At 41.8% G+C, this 15,695-nt stretch overlaps 1 protein-coding gene across 1 annotated transcript in view; it reads left to right on the forward strand.

Moving 5' to 3' along the window:
- The first annotated feature begins 227 nt into the window (after window positions 1-227).
- The window catches only part of LOC119791852 (sorting nexin-19-like), a 61,563-nt gene continuing 46,095 nt past the window's right edge, over window positions 228-15,695 (forward strand). Inside the window, exons 1-6 of the mRNA XM_038298191.1 lie at window positions 228-495; window positions 2,083-2,277; window positions 2,363-3,580; window positions 6,068-6,266; window positions 11,084-11,184; window positions 11,271-11,390. Coding sequence (XP_038154119.1) covers window positions 292-495; window positions 2,083-2,277; window positions 2,363-3,580; window positions 6,068-6,266; window positions 11,084-11,184; window positions 11,271-11,390 — 2,037 coding nt within the window. The 5' untranslated portion in view covers window positions 228-291. The remainder of the gene's footprint in view (window positions 496-2,082; window positions 2,278-2,362; window positions 3,581-6,067; window positions 6,267-11,083; window positions 11,185-11,270; window positions 11,391-15,695) is intronic.

Here is a 15,695-nt window from a genome sequence, read left to right on the forward strand (position 1 = left end):
CTTTTTTGGAATGACTATGGCCTGGATGACTGAGAAGCTTCACCAGAATAGGAACATGGATCATGTCCCTGGAAAAAAAGGAACTTATTTTTCACAAAATATTTTCAAAAAATATTTCTAAAAAAAGTTTTTCAAGATTATGCAACTTTAGCCGTCCTGCCCCTTAAAGGAAGACATAGAGCAGCGAGCGCCACTCTCTGATCTTTAACATGAGCTGATTGTCTGATTCCAGGCCTGTTGTATCACTGTCATATATGACCCCTGCTCCTCTCCTGGGGGGCGCCCAGGGCCATGGCAGAGGTGATGGGACAGAGGGGCCTGATGGGCTTTGGTGTGGTGCTGGCTTGGCTCGTGCTTTTCCACCTGCTGGTCAATATCTGGCTCCTGTGTGTGTTCACCAGCCTTCTGCTGGTGCTCGGAGGCTGGTTCGGATCACAGGCCATCTTGGAGTCCAACAACGTGGTTCACCTGGAGAGGTTCATCAAACTGGAACAGGTAATCGCTCCGCTGATGGCTTTCTTCCTTAATCCATGTTTTCATTTTATATTTCCTTTTGTTAGGCGCCTTTATGAGTTTTGCCCACTTGTGTAGCAGTAAATACAGAAGCTTATAAAAATAATACAAAACACAACATTTTGGTATGATTCATGAGATTCTGTGTTTTTTTTTTTGAGACAGAAGAAAAATGCATATCATCATGTAGATAACAATCTTAAAAGTGAGGCATGCATTTATATTGAGCCGTTCTAACTCCAATAGCTCTAAGTAAAATCCACCAGCGACCTTTATTACACTCCTAATTAGCAAACAGAGTCAATTTTGGGCAAACAGTAGAATTATTAAAAACGATCAATAAGGTCTGTGGTGTGAATCATATAAAATTCTATTCAGTTTATTTCTATAGCGCCAATTCACATCATGTCATCTCTGGTCACTTTACAGAAACAATTCAACCACATTATTGGTTCAAAGTTTTCTATCTAAGAAAACCAGCTGATTGCATCGACTCATTGACTCTTCAGCAATCCCTCACACTAAGCATGCTTGTAGCGACAGTGGAGAGGAAAAACTCCCTTTTAACAGGAAGAAACCTCCAGCAGAACCAGGCTCAGTGTGAGCGGCCATCTGCCGAGGCCCACTGGGGTTCAAGGAGACAGAAGCAGACATAGAAAAAGAAGCATAGATACAAAAGGCAACTGTCAACCAGCTCCACAGGCGGCCCCGTCCAGGAAACACACAGCCAGGCAGACGAGCTCCGAGCCAGCTCCCATGTCAGAGGATGAACATCCAGTTAGTCACAGTCAGAGAAACAGGACTACACTGGAAAACAGGCCAAGCTCCAACATCTAGAAACAAAGGTGTTGATGGCAGCAGCACAGCTGATATTTCTCTCCAGGATGGAGTCACAGCCAAACAGGAACAGACCAGATGAAGCTACTATGAGAAAAAGCAGAGAGAGCAGAACGTTAGAGATTGAACTAACAGATTCTGCAGAGTGGGAGAATAGAGATAGAATGAAGCAGAATGATGAAAAAGGGGTCCCTATGTCCTCCAAAAGTCTAAGCTTATAGCAGCATAACTATAGAGATAGCTCAGGATAACCTGAGCCACTCTAACTAGAAGCTTTATCAAAAAGGAAAGTTTTAAGCCTAGCCTTAAAAGTAGACAGGGTGTCTGCCTCACGGACTAAAAAAGGAACTTTTCATAAAATCTTCATGTATGATTAAGAAACACACTTGATGGAGTTTGGCAATATCTTTGGACCTGACCCATGATATATTGCTAAGAAGCTTTTGGAGGTGCCGATGCATTAGAAACATCCTCTAAGATTGCTAAATCTGTTAATTGATTCTCCAAAGGATCCTCTCAGAGAAACTGACAGCTAATCTCTTTTACAGATTGATGTGTGTTGCAAGTTTTTTGAACAATATGCGTAATTTTTCGCTATTTCACTGTTAAACAATAATTCCCTTCCTAAACAATGTTGTTTTTCTTGCAAAATTATAAAATGGAAAATAAAAATGAAGGTCTGTGAAAAATGGATTTCTGAGTTCAAATAATTTGTTGTCTACTTCAATCCAGGTTCAGTTGTCTGCAGAGGATGAGGAACAGTTGGACCAGGAGATCCATCACACCGTGAGAAAGATCATTAGAGACTTTGTCTCTTCATGGTATTCCACGGTGTCCACGGAGAGTGCTTTTGAGACGGAGGTTCAGGAAGCCATGATCTCTATGGCCATGGAGCTGAAACTCCGGGCCAGAGGCGTTGACCGAAAGGTAAGAAGCTTGAGGAAGATTAGAGGAGGTTTGTTCAGATTTGAGCATCATCAGTCGGACATAAAGCTTTTCTATTTTCCTTTAGGATCTGACCCAGAAGGTCCTGAACCTGGTGGGCGCACACCTGCAGGATTACCTCAGAGCCAAGGAGCTGGTGAAGGACCAGCAGCAGCGCAGTGAGAGGAAGCAGTTATGGAAAGCTTACTCCTCTATCGTTACGCCTCATGTTGCCATGGGCGACGAGGCAGCGGAGGTGAACTATGTCCGCGCCGTGGTGGATTGTTTGCTGCACGTTTTGGTTCCTTCGCCTCATTTAGAAACCCAGACAGGACGCTTTGTGGTTGGAGAGCTCATCACCTGTAACGTCCTCCTCCCTCTAGTAGCTAAACTGTCCGACCCTGACTGGTTAAACCTCCTTGTTATAGAAATCCTCGGTAGATCCAACGCCCAGCCGGAGAGAGTCGCTCCTCAACCAGAGATCTGCGCCCTCCCGCTGCCTGCTGCTGATTCAGAGACCGATGCACCTCAGCAGGCTGTGTCGTTGCCTCCGGCGGTCAGTGAGGCACCCTCACAAAGAGCAGAGGCAGGGCTGAGCGAAGACAGAGAAACCGCCGCGTCCGAGTTCACTGCCTACGATGTGAGCGACTCTGACGAAGTCAGGTTTTCCCAGACTTTCTCTGAGGAAGACGATGCTTCTCGCCCCTTTTTAAGGTGTTACATGAGAGGAAGAAAGTCCAACCCATTTTACCAAGAAACTGATTCTGACCCGGACTCTCCTTTGGCAGACTATAAACCCAGCTCCACCGATTCCTTGCTCCTGATAGGTCTAGAGGATGGTCTTTATGACAGAGCCAGAGACTGCACCACCGCTACAGAGAACAACAACGGCATAGACTTGGAGGACGTTTCCTTGAGTCCGGTGGACGCATCTCATCCTAAGGTCTTGGTGAATTCAGCAGTAGTGGACAATCCTAACGACAGGAGCCTGTCATCAGTCGGTCACACAGAGCGGACCTGCAGCACCAACAGCCTTCCCGATCTGAGGGGAGAAAATGGTTCCCCTGCAGTAAGCGAAAGCAGAGAGCTTGTTCTTGGCGTGGAGCAGAGCGGAGCGGTGAACGCCTGTGAGCTGATGGTGGCTAACCCGCTGCAGGGCTCTTCTCCCATGTCTACCTTCAGTTTTGAGCCCCTCAGCAGCCCAGAGGGGCCGGTCATCATCCAGAACCTCCGCATCACGGGGACCATCACAGCCAAGGAGCACCGTGGCACCGGCTCACACCCCTACACGCTTTACACCATCAAAGTGAGTAACGTAGCTCAGGCTCTGAATTCAGTTCAATTCAGTTTATTTCTATAGAACCAATTCACATCATGTCATCTCAAGGCACAGTTCACCAGATCATCCAGTTACATTGATTCAAAGTTTTCTATCTAAGGAAAACCAGCTGATTGCATCGACTCATTGACTCTTCAGCAATCCCTCACACTAAGCATGCTTGTAGCGACAGTGAGGAGGAAAAACTCCCTTTGAACAGGAAGAATCCTCCAGCAGAACCAGGCTCAGTGTGAGCGGCCATCTGCTGAGGCCCACTGGGGTTCAAGGAGACAGAAGCAGACATAGAAATAGAAGCATAGATACAAAAGGCAACTGTCAACCAGCTCCACAGGCGGCCCCGTCCAGGAAACACACAGCCAGGCAGACGAGCTCCGAGCCAGCTCCCATGTCAGAGGATGAAGAGAGCACATCCAGTTAGTCACAGTCAGAGAAACAGGACTACACTGGAAAACAGGCCGATGTCGGTTTTGCAGTAAACTTTTGATGAAACTTGATTAGGGCTGCAACAACGAATCGATAAAATCGCCAAAAAACGACTTTTAAAAGCGTTGGCAACGAATTTCATCATCGATTAGTTGTGTCGCGCGATTAATGCGTCATCCGCCGCCGTCATCACTGCCACTCGATTGAAACGGGGGAAGAAAAAAAAATACGGCAGAGCGAGCCAGCGCCGCAGCTGAGCAAAGGCTGTTTTCAAAAGGCAGAAACGTCAACTCTTCTAATGACCGATAACGCAAACGCAAGCTGCGTCTCAATTCGCAGACAGCCTGCGCTTTGTAAAGCGAAAAAAGTCGTAACATGCAACTTTTGTCAAAACAAATGAACATGGCACGGAAGCACCACTGTTATGATGCAGCACCTGAAAAGGAAACACGTTGGAGCCTTCGATGGCAGTGATGAGAGCTGATCAGCAGGATGAGCGGCCATGTTTGTTTGGTTCTAAAGTGGGGAAACGTAACGTTAGTTTCTCAGGTAGCTCATCTGATGCTTTCCTTACCGTGTTAGTAGGTTACAGACAGTGATAAGGTTGGCTACTTATTTTACTTTTCATTTCATTTGAATTAGCTTAAGCAGCGTTTATACCGTAAATTCTCTAATATAGGCCCGGGCCTTTATTTCACTCAAGTGCATCGCGGTCCAGGCCTTTATTGGATAGAGGCCAGAATTAGAGACAGGCCTCTATTGCTATTTGAGCAAAACAGACTACCAGTGGAATGAATAAAAATGAGATTTTGTGTCTATTTGAACCTATAAAACACTAGGTTCATTTATTGAAAAAGTACAGTTAACATGTCTCGCTTGGTTTGAAGTAAAAAAAAAAATAAAAATCCTCCAATTCTGTTTAATTCTCCTCCTCAGTTTTTCTCCTCCTCTTCATCTCTCCCTTTAATCTCCTCATCACTCGCGCTCCTCCTGTTCTGCTGCGTGTCTGTTCTCTTCCTCGCGCAGACGGGCAGCAGTCAGGGCCTGTCGTCCAGCTGCGCAGGGCTGTGGTACTTGTATGTTACTACCACAAGTATAATGTTGAGGTATGCCCAGAAAAAACGTTTATAGCCCCGGCCTGTATTAGAGACCGGCCATTATTTACCTCCTCTGACAGCGAGACCGGCCATTATTAGAGACCCGGCCACTAATGGAATACAGGCCAATATTAGAGAATTTACGGTATTTTCTTTATAAATAAATTAACTTGCAAATTATGAGGGCAAGGCTTTTAAAGTTTAAATCTTCTGGCAAAGATAAAGTAAAGAAGATCCTGCAATTTATGGAAGTAAAGCAGAATAAAATCCAGCAGGATCAGTAATATGTCAATTAATTATCTGCCACATTCCCATGTAAATATCTGTCTTTGGAGGATGTGTTTTTTACCACCCCTAGTTCTCTCATTTTTATTCCAAATACAATTTATAATTTGAATCACAGGGCTATTTTTATCTCTATGGTTCAGTATTTTCTCAAGTAGCAACTTTAACTGCTATACTTTCCTGTCTTAAAAGGCAGAACTCTTCTAGTCTAAAAAAACTCATCTGTTGAAATGGGGGGGCCTATTGTTTGAACCCCTTAGGGGCTTTTAAAAACAAAAGTGTCTTTTTTGCGCTTTATGAACAAAGTAGCCTATATTTTGTGGATGTACAGCTACATTTCTCATGTAAGTTTGCGTAGTTTTAACACAAACATTTATTTTTCATATTGCACCAGGACAGTTAATGAGCAACCTGTACTTGTGTGCTTGTTTGTTCTGTCTAAAATGTTTATTTTGGAATAAAGAGGTTAATATAAAAACATTTTTTTGTCCGATTCATCGATTAATCGAAAAAATAATCGGCCGATTCATCGATTTTTAAAATAATCGTTAGTTGTAGCCCTAAACTTGATGCTTGGTGAACGTACTAACCTTTATCTAGAGGCCTCCACCATGTTAGACGAACTAAATGAAGCTGTTCTGGTTTGCAGTATGAGACGTCAGTGGGCTGTGAGAACCCTGAGAGCATCCAGCCAGCTTCAGAGCTGGTAGAGTCTCTACTGCCGAGCTCAGAGCATCCAGCTCCGCTCCAGCCGGTGGCGTATCACATGGTCAACAGGAGATACAGCGAGTTCCTCAACCTCCAGACCCGGCTGGAGGAAAAAGCAGAACTGCGGAAACTCATTAAAGGTAAAGATGGCCGTCTTTTAATTTCCAACTGCACTGCAAAAATTGGGGTCTTAATAAGTGATTTTTTGAAAAAATAAAGGTAGTTTTTCTCGAATTGAGGAGGTAAGTGAGACACTTTGCCAATGGAACAAGACAATTTGCATAGAAAAATCAACTTCATTGTCTTATTTCAGGTGCAGATTATCTAATTATGTTATTTTAAGATTAAATTAATCATTCCATTATTTACCTCCTTAAATTGAGGGTAAATACACTAACTTTATGAACTGTTTTACTTATTTCTAGATTGTACCTGTCTAGCCCTCAGAGTGAGGACCATATTTCTAATTTCATCATCATTTTGAGGACCAGTTGTTGCAAAGTGAGGATATTCTGCTGGTCCTCACAAGTTTTTTTACTAATGTTTAGGTTTAGGACTAAGGTATCAATTGGGTTTGGGTTAGTTTTAGGGTTAGGGCATAGAAAGGGTTGAAAATGACTGAAATTAAATTAAATTCAATAGGAGTCAACACATGGTCCTCGCTGCATATGGCAGACCGAGTATAGGTGTGTGTGTGTGTGTTAGGGGTGTAAATCACATCAATCATGGCGATTCGATTCAGTATCGATTTCCTGACCCAACGATTCGATTATTTTCTATACTCAAGAATACACCACGATTCGATTTGATTAATCGGTTAATTTAAAAAAATTTTTTTTTTACACCTTACAGGCTAAACAAAGTTTCAAGTTTGAAATAAATCAATGAAAGCTGTAATATCGTTATGCTTTTTTTTTTTTGAAACAACAGCAAATAACAGAAGTAGAAAAGTTGCATCAAAGAATACTGCACAAAATACTGCAGAAAATCAGTGCAATAAGTCCAATGCAATACCTGGGCTCCAGACGTCCCGCCCCCTCCACAGACGCTCCGCTGCTCCTCTCCCAGATTGTAGCTGACCGCAGACAGGAGGCCGGCTTGTTTTGTTTTCATGACCGAAATTGCGGAAAACAACTCGTGAAGTTTGACCCGCTAGAAGAGCGAGGTGCGCGAGAACGCTGGGACCCTTTTTCCACCTGGATCTCCGCTCTTTTTGGCCCTCATGTCCCTCCGTCGTCGGACTAAACTCGCCCCCACTTCCTCGCCGCCTCGGCCGTATCTAGACCCACAGCGTGTAGCACAGACCACGCTGCAATATTGAGCATAATTTAAAAATGTCTGCATCAAGCTCACTGTAACACACTGCTGTAAGAGTATAACCAGGAAGCGAGGTAGGAGGGCAAAATAGGTTTAGCGCCACCGCAGCACGGGAGGGAGAATTACGCCCAGGAGCAAATGGATAAAAATAGACCGGAGGAAAAAACAAAACATGAATCAATTCTCTTGCGGACGAATCGATGCATCAGATCGTCGGCTGTTGGATCGACGCATCGATACAAAACGATTATTATTTACACCCCTAGTGTGTGTGTATGTGAGTGTTTTTTTCTTCTTGAATTGAGGAGGTAAGTGAGACACTTTGCCAATGGAAAAAGATAATTTGACAGTTTACATTTAAAAGTATTATTTCAAGTGCATATTATCTAATTATCTTATTATAAGAGTAAAAATCCTCATTCCATTGGCAGATCATCTTATTTACCTGCTCAGATTAAGGATGAGAATTTTTCGCCTAATTCTATAATGCTTTGGGCTGTGTTCAAATCTTTTTTTAATATAGAAGTTTCATTTCTGATTTGCATATTTTTGAAATTTTCATTTAAAGTTGTAGGGGAGTCTATTTAAATTTCAAATAATTTTCGCTTAAACATGTAAATAAATGTACTCTTTATCAGACCATATTAGTTAGAAAATTTCTATAAAAAAAAAACCTGTCTTAAAATCTGTTTTTTTCCCGTTATCTTCTGCAGGCCAGTTAGTTCTACGTCAGCCTGAACACCTAAATTCGGCCAATCATATATCAACGGTCATCTGTCAATCAAATGTTTTCAGTCATAGCATCTTGATTCATATGTCGCAGCTAATATACGCAACGGTTGAAACCAGAATCCTTTCCTTTCCCATTGAGTTGCGTCCCAGTGTTCACGGGGATGGACGTCTGTGTCTTCAGCAGGCGTAGAGCTAACAGAACTGGCAGCGTTGCGAGGCAAGGGCTCAAACATGTACGGCTGGAAGCCTTCTACACCAAACCAAGCTTCTGCCGCCCTGGCGTCCTCTTCCACAACATCTTCCTCCCCGCTTTCCTCCTCTAAATAAAAAATGGATGACGGAGGAGACTCATCCACGACCTCCGACACTAAACTCTCCTCCTCTTGCATGTTTCCGCTGTCCATAGCGTTCCTTGACAGCGTCGTTTCTAAGGCACCAATTTAGTGCTACTTGGTCCCAATGGAATTTCCCATTGGGAACCTACTAGCACTAAGTTGCTAACTGTTAGCACGATGCTTCCAACAAACCGGCCACAATAAAACGTGCTTGCGAACCTTCCGCCACAACAATCCCGCCCCTTGGTAATCGACCAATCATATTCACTTTATTCACTCGTGTAAAGTCGGGGACCACTATTCGGAAATGCAACCGTTGGAACAGTCGCTTCTCTACGACTTTAATAAAAGTGTTTACAGGTGCTGGTCATAAAATTAGAATATCATGAAAAAGTAGATTGATTTCAGTAATTCCATTTAAAAAGTGAAACTTGTATATTATATTCATACATTACATACAAACTCATATATTTCAGATGTTTATTTTGTTTAATTTTGATGATTACAAATGACAACAAATGAAAATCTCAAATTCATCATATCAGAAAATTAGAATATTACTGAAGACCAATAAAAACAAAGGATTTATAGAAATGTTGGCCAACTGAAAAGTATGAACATGAAAAGTATGAGCATGTACAGCACTCAGTATTTAGTTGGGCCTCCTTTGGCCTGTATTACTGCAGCAATGCGGCGTGGCATGGAGTCGATCAGTCTGTGGCACTGCTCAGGTGTTATGATAGCCCAGGTTGCTCTAATAGTGGCTTTTAGCTCTTCTGAATTGTTGGGTCTGGTGTATTGCATCTTCTTCTTCACAATACCCCATAGATTTTCTATGGGGTTAAGGTCAGGAGAGTTTGCTGGCCAATTAAGAACAGGGATACCATGGTCCTTCAACCAGGTACTGGTAGCTTTGGCACTGTGTGCAGGTGCCAAGTCCTGTTGGAAAATGAAATCTGCATCTCCAAAAAGTTGGTCAGCTGCAGGAAGCATGAAGTGCTCTAAAACTTCCTGGTATGTGGCTGCGTTGACCCTGGACCTCAGAAAACACAATGGACCAACACCAGCAGATGACATGGCACCCCAAACCATCACTGACTGTGGAAACTTTACACTGGACTTCAAGCAACGTGGATGAAGTGCCTCTCTTCTTTTCCTCCAGACTCTGGGACCTTGATTTCCAAAGGAAATGCAAAATTTACTTTCATCAGAGAACATGACTTTGGACCACTCACCAGCAGTCCAGTCCTGTTTCTCTTTAGCCCAGGCAAGACGCTTCTGACGCTGTCTGTGGTTCAAGAGTGGCTTGACACAAGGAATGCGACAGCAGAAACCCATGTCTTTCATACGTCTGTGTGTGGTGGTTCTTGAAGCACTCACTCCAGCTGCAGTCCACTCTTTGTGAATCTCCCCCACATTTTTGAATGGGTTTTGTTTCACAATCCTCTCCAGGGTGCGGTTATCTCTCTTGCTTGTACACTTTTTTCGACCACATCTTTTCCTTCTCTTCGCCTCTCTATTAATGTGCTTGGACACTGAGCTCTGTGAACAGCCAGCCTCTTTAGCGATGACCTTTTGTGTCTTGCCCTCCTTGTGCAAGGTGTCGATGGTCGTCTTTTGGACAACTGTCAAGTCAGCAGTCTTCCCCATGATTGTGTAGCCTATAGAACTAGACTGAAAGACCATTTAAAGGCTTTTGCAGGTGGTTTGAGTTAATTAGCTGATTAGAGTGTGGCACCAGGGGCCATCAATTTTGAACCTTTTCACAATATTCTAATTTTCTGATATGATGAATTTGAGATTTTCATTTGTTGTCATTTGTAATCATCAAAATTAAACAAAATAAACATCTGAAATATATGAGTTTGTATGTAATGTATGAATATAATATACAAGTTTCACTTTTTAAATGGAATTACTGAAATCAATCTACTTTTTCATGATATTCTAATTTTATGACCAGCACCTGTATTGCGACAATAATGGAACAGACTTCATTCTATATAAAAACCAAACCAAAACAAAAGAAACCCAAAGTTTATGAACCATCAGGATCATCTGCTGCTGCAGCAGCTCAGTAGAAGACATCTTCAGACGAGCTGCTCCACATCCGTCAATGATGGTTGACTGTCTTTTGGCTCAGAAACCAGCGTGACCAGTGTGCTTGTCACCTTTCCACCACTGGTCTGGGTTCAGCTGAGGAATTCCATCCCATATAAGGATCCAGAATGTTAAATGCATTATAGATGTGAAACCAAGGAAGGGTTAGGGTTAAACAGAGAACTTAGCATAATGCTAACAAAAAAAAGGTTTCACCATCAAGTCCAAGGAAGGCGATTAGTCCTGGTTCTGTACTGGTCCGATTTCAGCCAGAATCTCTGGAGAGGCGTTGTCAAGAGGGACTGATCAGCCAATCAGATGGCGAATTAAGTGCTGCCATGGCAACAAATTAATCCACCTGCAGGTTTTTATATGAACCTCGTTGAGCCTCTGGGGCCCGCCAGCGGACCTGAGATGGTTAACGGGTCAGGAAACCGTTACACCAAATAAAGCTGCTTTAATTTGTCTCTTAGGGGTGAAAGGTCCAAAGAAAATCTTTCCAGACATGCCATTTGGAAACATGGACAGTGACAAGATCGAGGCCCGGAAGGGGCTCCTGGAAACCTTCCTAAAGGTCAGCGGCTTTTTAAACGTGTTTTTCTTTTTTATAAATCTGGTGAATGACAGCCTGATAAATGCTGTTTGTTCTGATCTCTGCAGCAACTGTGTGCCATCTCCGAAATAGCCAACAGTGAAGAGATGCAGGAGTTTCTTGCTCTCAACACGGACGCCAGGATTGCCTTTGTGAAGAAACCCTTCATCGTTTCCCGCATAGACAAGGTTCAAGCATTTTGTCAGGATTCGGTTGTGAGAATAGATTTTAGGGCAGTGCTGTCTACACATTCTTAGCTCTCCATACTGTAAAAAAAGAACGAGACCATTAACATGTAAACTATGGCTTCCATACAAGTGGAAGCAAGTCCTGGTAATAGATCATATTTTGGAGAACTGGGATAGTTCCATTGAAAAGTCAACTCAATTTATCACCAGGCTACTATTTAGTTTATTTCTATAGCGCCATTTCACAACACATGTCAGCAGTCATCCAGTCATATTGATTCAGTTTTCTATCTAAGGAAAACCAGCTGATTGCATCGACTCATTGACTCTTCAGCAATCCCTCACATTAACCATGCTTGTAGCGACAGTGGAGAGGAAAAACTACTAGGGATGCAAGATATAATCGGCCCCCTATCGGTATCGGCCTTAAAACTGAATATCGGACATCGGCCACCCCACCGATATTTAACCCGATATTTGATCAGCTTCTGAGTTTCTAAAGTCTAAAAAAAAGTTCTAAAAAAAAAAAAAAAAAAAAAAAAAAAACTTCTTCTTCCTCAAAAACTTCTTTTTTTACAGACTTAAAAACTTCTAAAGACGAGGGAAAAAATATTGATACATTAAAATATCCCAATATCTTCATATGCTGATATATTGCCATTTAAAAACACCATATCAATCTCTTTTACTAATGAAATAATGCTATATGTCATCGTTATGCTACGAAATCCCCCGAAAATTCACAAAATTTGCCATATTTTTATATGTTGATATATTGACGCGGTATCGATCTATTTTACTAACAAAATCTCACAAGAATTTGCAAAATATCACGAGAGTTTGTAACAGAACGATGAAATTTCACGAGATTTTGAAAGTAAAATAGATCGATACCGCGTTTTTAAAAATCTATTTGATATCAGCATAGGAAAAAATATTTGAGTTTATTATTTTTCAAAGTGTCAGAAATGGATAACAAAACTGCTATTTTCAATGACTACTTATTTTTGTCCAGCTTTAACATCGGTATCGATATCGGTTATCGGCTACATGAGTTTTAAAATATCGGCATATCGGATATCGGCCAAAATCCCAATATCGTGCATCCCTAAAAACTCCCTTTGAACAGGAAGAAACCTCCAGCAGAACCAGGCTCAGTGTGAGCGGCCATCTGCTGAGGCCCACTGGGGTTCAAGGAGACAGAAGCAGACATAGAAAAAGAAGCATAGATACAAAAGGCAACTGTCAACCAGCTCCACAGGCGGCCCCGTCCAGGAAACACACAGCCAGGCAGACGAGCTCCGAGCCAGCTCCCATGTCAGAGGATGAAGAGAGCACATCCAGTTAGTCACAGTCAGAGAAACAGGACTACACTGGAAAACAGGCCAAGCTCCAACATCTGGAAACAAAGGTGTTGATGGCAGCAGTACAGCTGATATTTCTCTCCAGGATGGAGTCACAGCCAAACAGGAAGAGACCAGATGAAGCTACTATGAGAAAAAGCAGAGAGAGCAGAACGTTAGAGATTGAACTAACAGATTCTGCAGAGTGGGAGAATAGAGATAGAATGAAGCAGAATGATGAAAAAGGGGTCCCTACGTCCTCCAGCAGTCTAAGCCTATAGCAGCAGAACTATAGAGATAGCTCAGGATAACCTGAGCCACTCTAACTAGAAGCTTTATCAAAAAGGAATGTTTTAAGTCTAGCCTTAAAAGTAGACAGGGTGACTGCCTCACGGACTAAAACTGGACTAAAATTAAAAATGTATATCATTAATCAAGTGTATGTAATGCAAATCTAGAGGAATGAATAACTATTGGTCACAAAACTTGCAAAGTAACAACCGTATTGAAACACTGAGTTTATACAGACAGAACAGCAGCAATATAGCAGTAAATCCAGTTTAGCAGTAAATCCAGTTCAGTAGTTCAGCTCATTGTTTTGAAGCCTTATAAACTCCGCTGGTTTATAGATATTGAACCAGTGGCGGCTGGTGAAAAATATTTTTGGTGGGGCTGATATAGCCTAGTGTATGTCTCCAACTAATCCGGAATAAGAATTCAAATAAACAATTGGACAATACATACAATTTAACAGTAATGATTTAATTTACTATATAATAACAGTAACAGTGATGATTTGGGTCACTGTGACGGGGTTCTTTGGCCTCCAAGAATCCAGGCTCAGTCGGGTTACCGGTGTTGGTGATTTATTGTGCTCAAAAACTCAAAACAGGGTGCAAAAGAAACTAAACATATACAAGATACTCTGGGCCTCAGCCTCCCTCCAGTTACCAGCAATGTAACAAAGAAACAGAAAACAAAAATTGCCGCTTTTCTTCCCACAGCCCTCATTAAATAGTTTAAGCCCCTACCCTCAGGCTCTCTTATTTCTGATTTCTTCTCATTAATCAGTTTTGTCCATATATTACCTCCACAAACAATTGATGTACAGAAACAAATAATTTTTACAACTTAATTCTTTTACACAGATTCATTGACTTATTCAATTACACCAAACTGGGTTTGAACCCAGCAAAGACGCAGCCAGACTGAAGATGACAAGTCCCCGTAGCATAAACACGTACACACCCACACCCCCCACACACCCACACACACACACACACACACACACACACACACACACACACACACACACACACACACACACACACACACACACACACACGGCTAACCCCACTGAAATATTAAGTGTGCACCCTCAATACGCCAGCAGGTAACCAGGAACAGCTTGTGTGTTTTAAGTTCATGGAGCTACTGGTCTCAGCGCGAGTGTATTGGTCCTCACAAACACAGTATAACAGGAATGTGTGTGTGGCGCGCAAAGTTAGAGGTTGTTTTAAGCGACGAGGTGGATTCGTCACAGTCACAATAACCATGACATGAAATTTTCATATCCTACAACAGGGATGTTCTTCTGGCAAACATGTAGATAAATAAGGATCTCACCGAATTTGGTGGAAGCTGCATCTCGTTCGTTACGTTCGCCATCGTCCCTCTAATTGTCTGCACCTGCGCTTGGGTTCAGAAGCCTGTTAAAGCGCAGTATTTTCAGCGCCCCAAGACCATAAAGTTCTGAGACGCTGATTGGCCATTAAATTCACCTAGCAATAGTACATGATTGACAGATTCTCTGCAAATGTGGGGCTGTCTGATCAGCGCCCCCAGAACAGAGACGGTAGGAGTCTGTCTGTGGAAATCCACAAATGAATGACAGTAGATAGGGAAATGTAGTTTATATAATTTGTTTTGCTTATAGGTACACAGTCTAGAGAGTAAAACTGACATTTATGAGTTAATTTCTAAAAATATATTTTACGTTTCTCTCTTCTTATCAGGGAGGGCGGTGCCCCAGCGCCCCCTATGGGCCGGCCGCCACTGTATTGAACCCTACCTCAAAGTTATTACTGGATCTGGGTCTGATTAAGTCAAAATATCCACCAAAAGAAACAAAACTTTCCAGTAAATTTGACCTTCCAAGTTTCTCCCAAAAGAAACTGGAAGGAACTGTTTGTTCTTGAAGAAACATAAAATAAGAGCAGATCCTTTTAGATTATTAATCTTCTTTTAATCTACATGTTCTCAAAACAAGCAGTCTTACTTGGTGAAATTGTCTGACTGCACTCTCAGATTATTGCATTATTTTTAGCAGAATCTTCTCAAAGAAGATTAATAATCTGACATAATCTGCTCTTATATTGATCTCAAAACAAGAACAGACAGATTTCCTTGGTTAGATCTTAGATTGTACGACTTGTTTAGATGCACAATCTTTTCAGTGTTGATCTAAATGAATATGAAATAATCAGTTTCTAGATTATTTTAAGAAATTATTAATTTGAAAAACGAATCTGAAATGATCTGCCAGGGGAACTAGGATTGTTTTCCCATAGAATAAGATAATCCAATATTATTATTATTAAATATGATAAGGTTGTTATTTTTCCATCCTAAACATAAATCTTATTCTATTGGCAGTTGTGATTTTCCTTTTTTTTCCTGAAAAAGTTATTACATAATTTTTTTTAAAGCTGATCAGCCTGAATGAGTGGTTTGAAAAAAAAAGCTTTGACTAGGGCTGCAACTAACAATTATTTTAAAAATCGATGAATCGGACAAAAAAAGTTTTTTATATTAAGCTCTTTATTCCAAAATAAACATTTTAGACAGAACAAACAAGCACACAAGTACAGGTTGCTCATTAACTGTACTGGTGCAATATGAAAAATAAATGTTTGTGTTAAAACTACGCAAACTTACATGAGAAATGTAGCTGTACATCCAC

The sequence above is a fragment of the Cyprinodon tularosa genome, unplaced genomic scaffold (assembly GCF_016077235.1).
Source record: "Cyprinodon tularosa strain WSP-4 unplaced genomic scaffold, ASM1607723v1 ctg401, whole genome shotgun sequence".
Classification (NCBI taxonomy): Eukaryota; Metazoa; Chordata; class Actinopteri; order Cyprinodontiformes; family Cyprinodontidae; genus Cyprinodon; species Cyprinodon tularosa.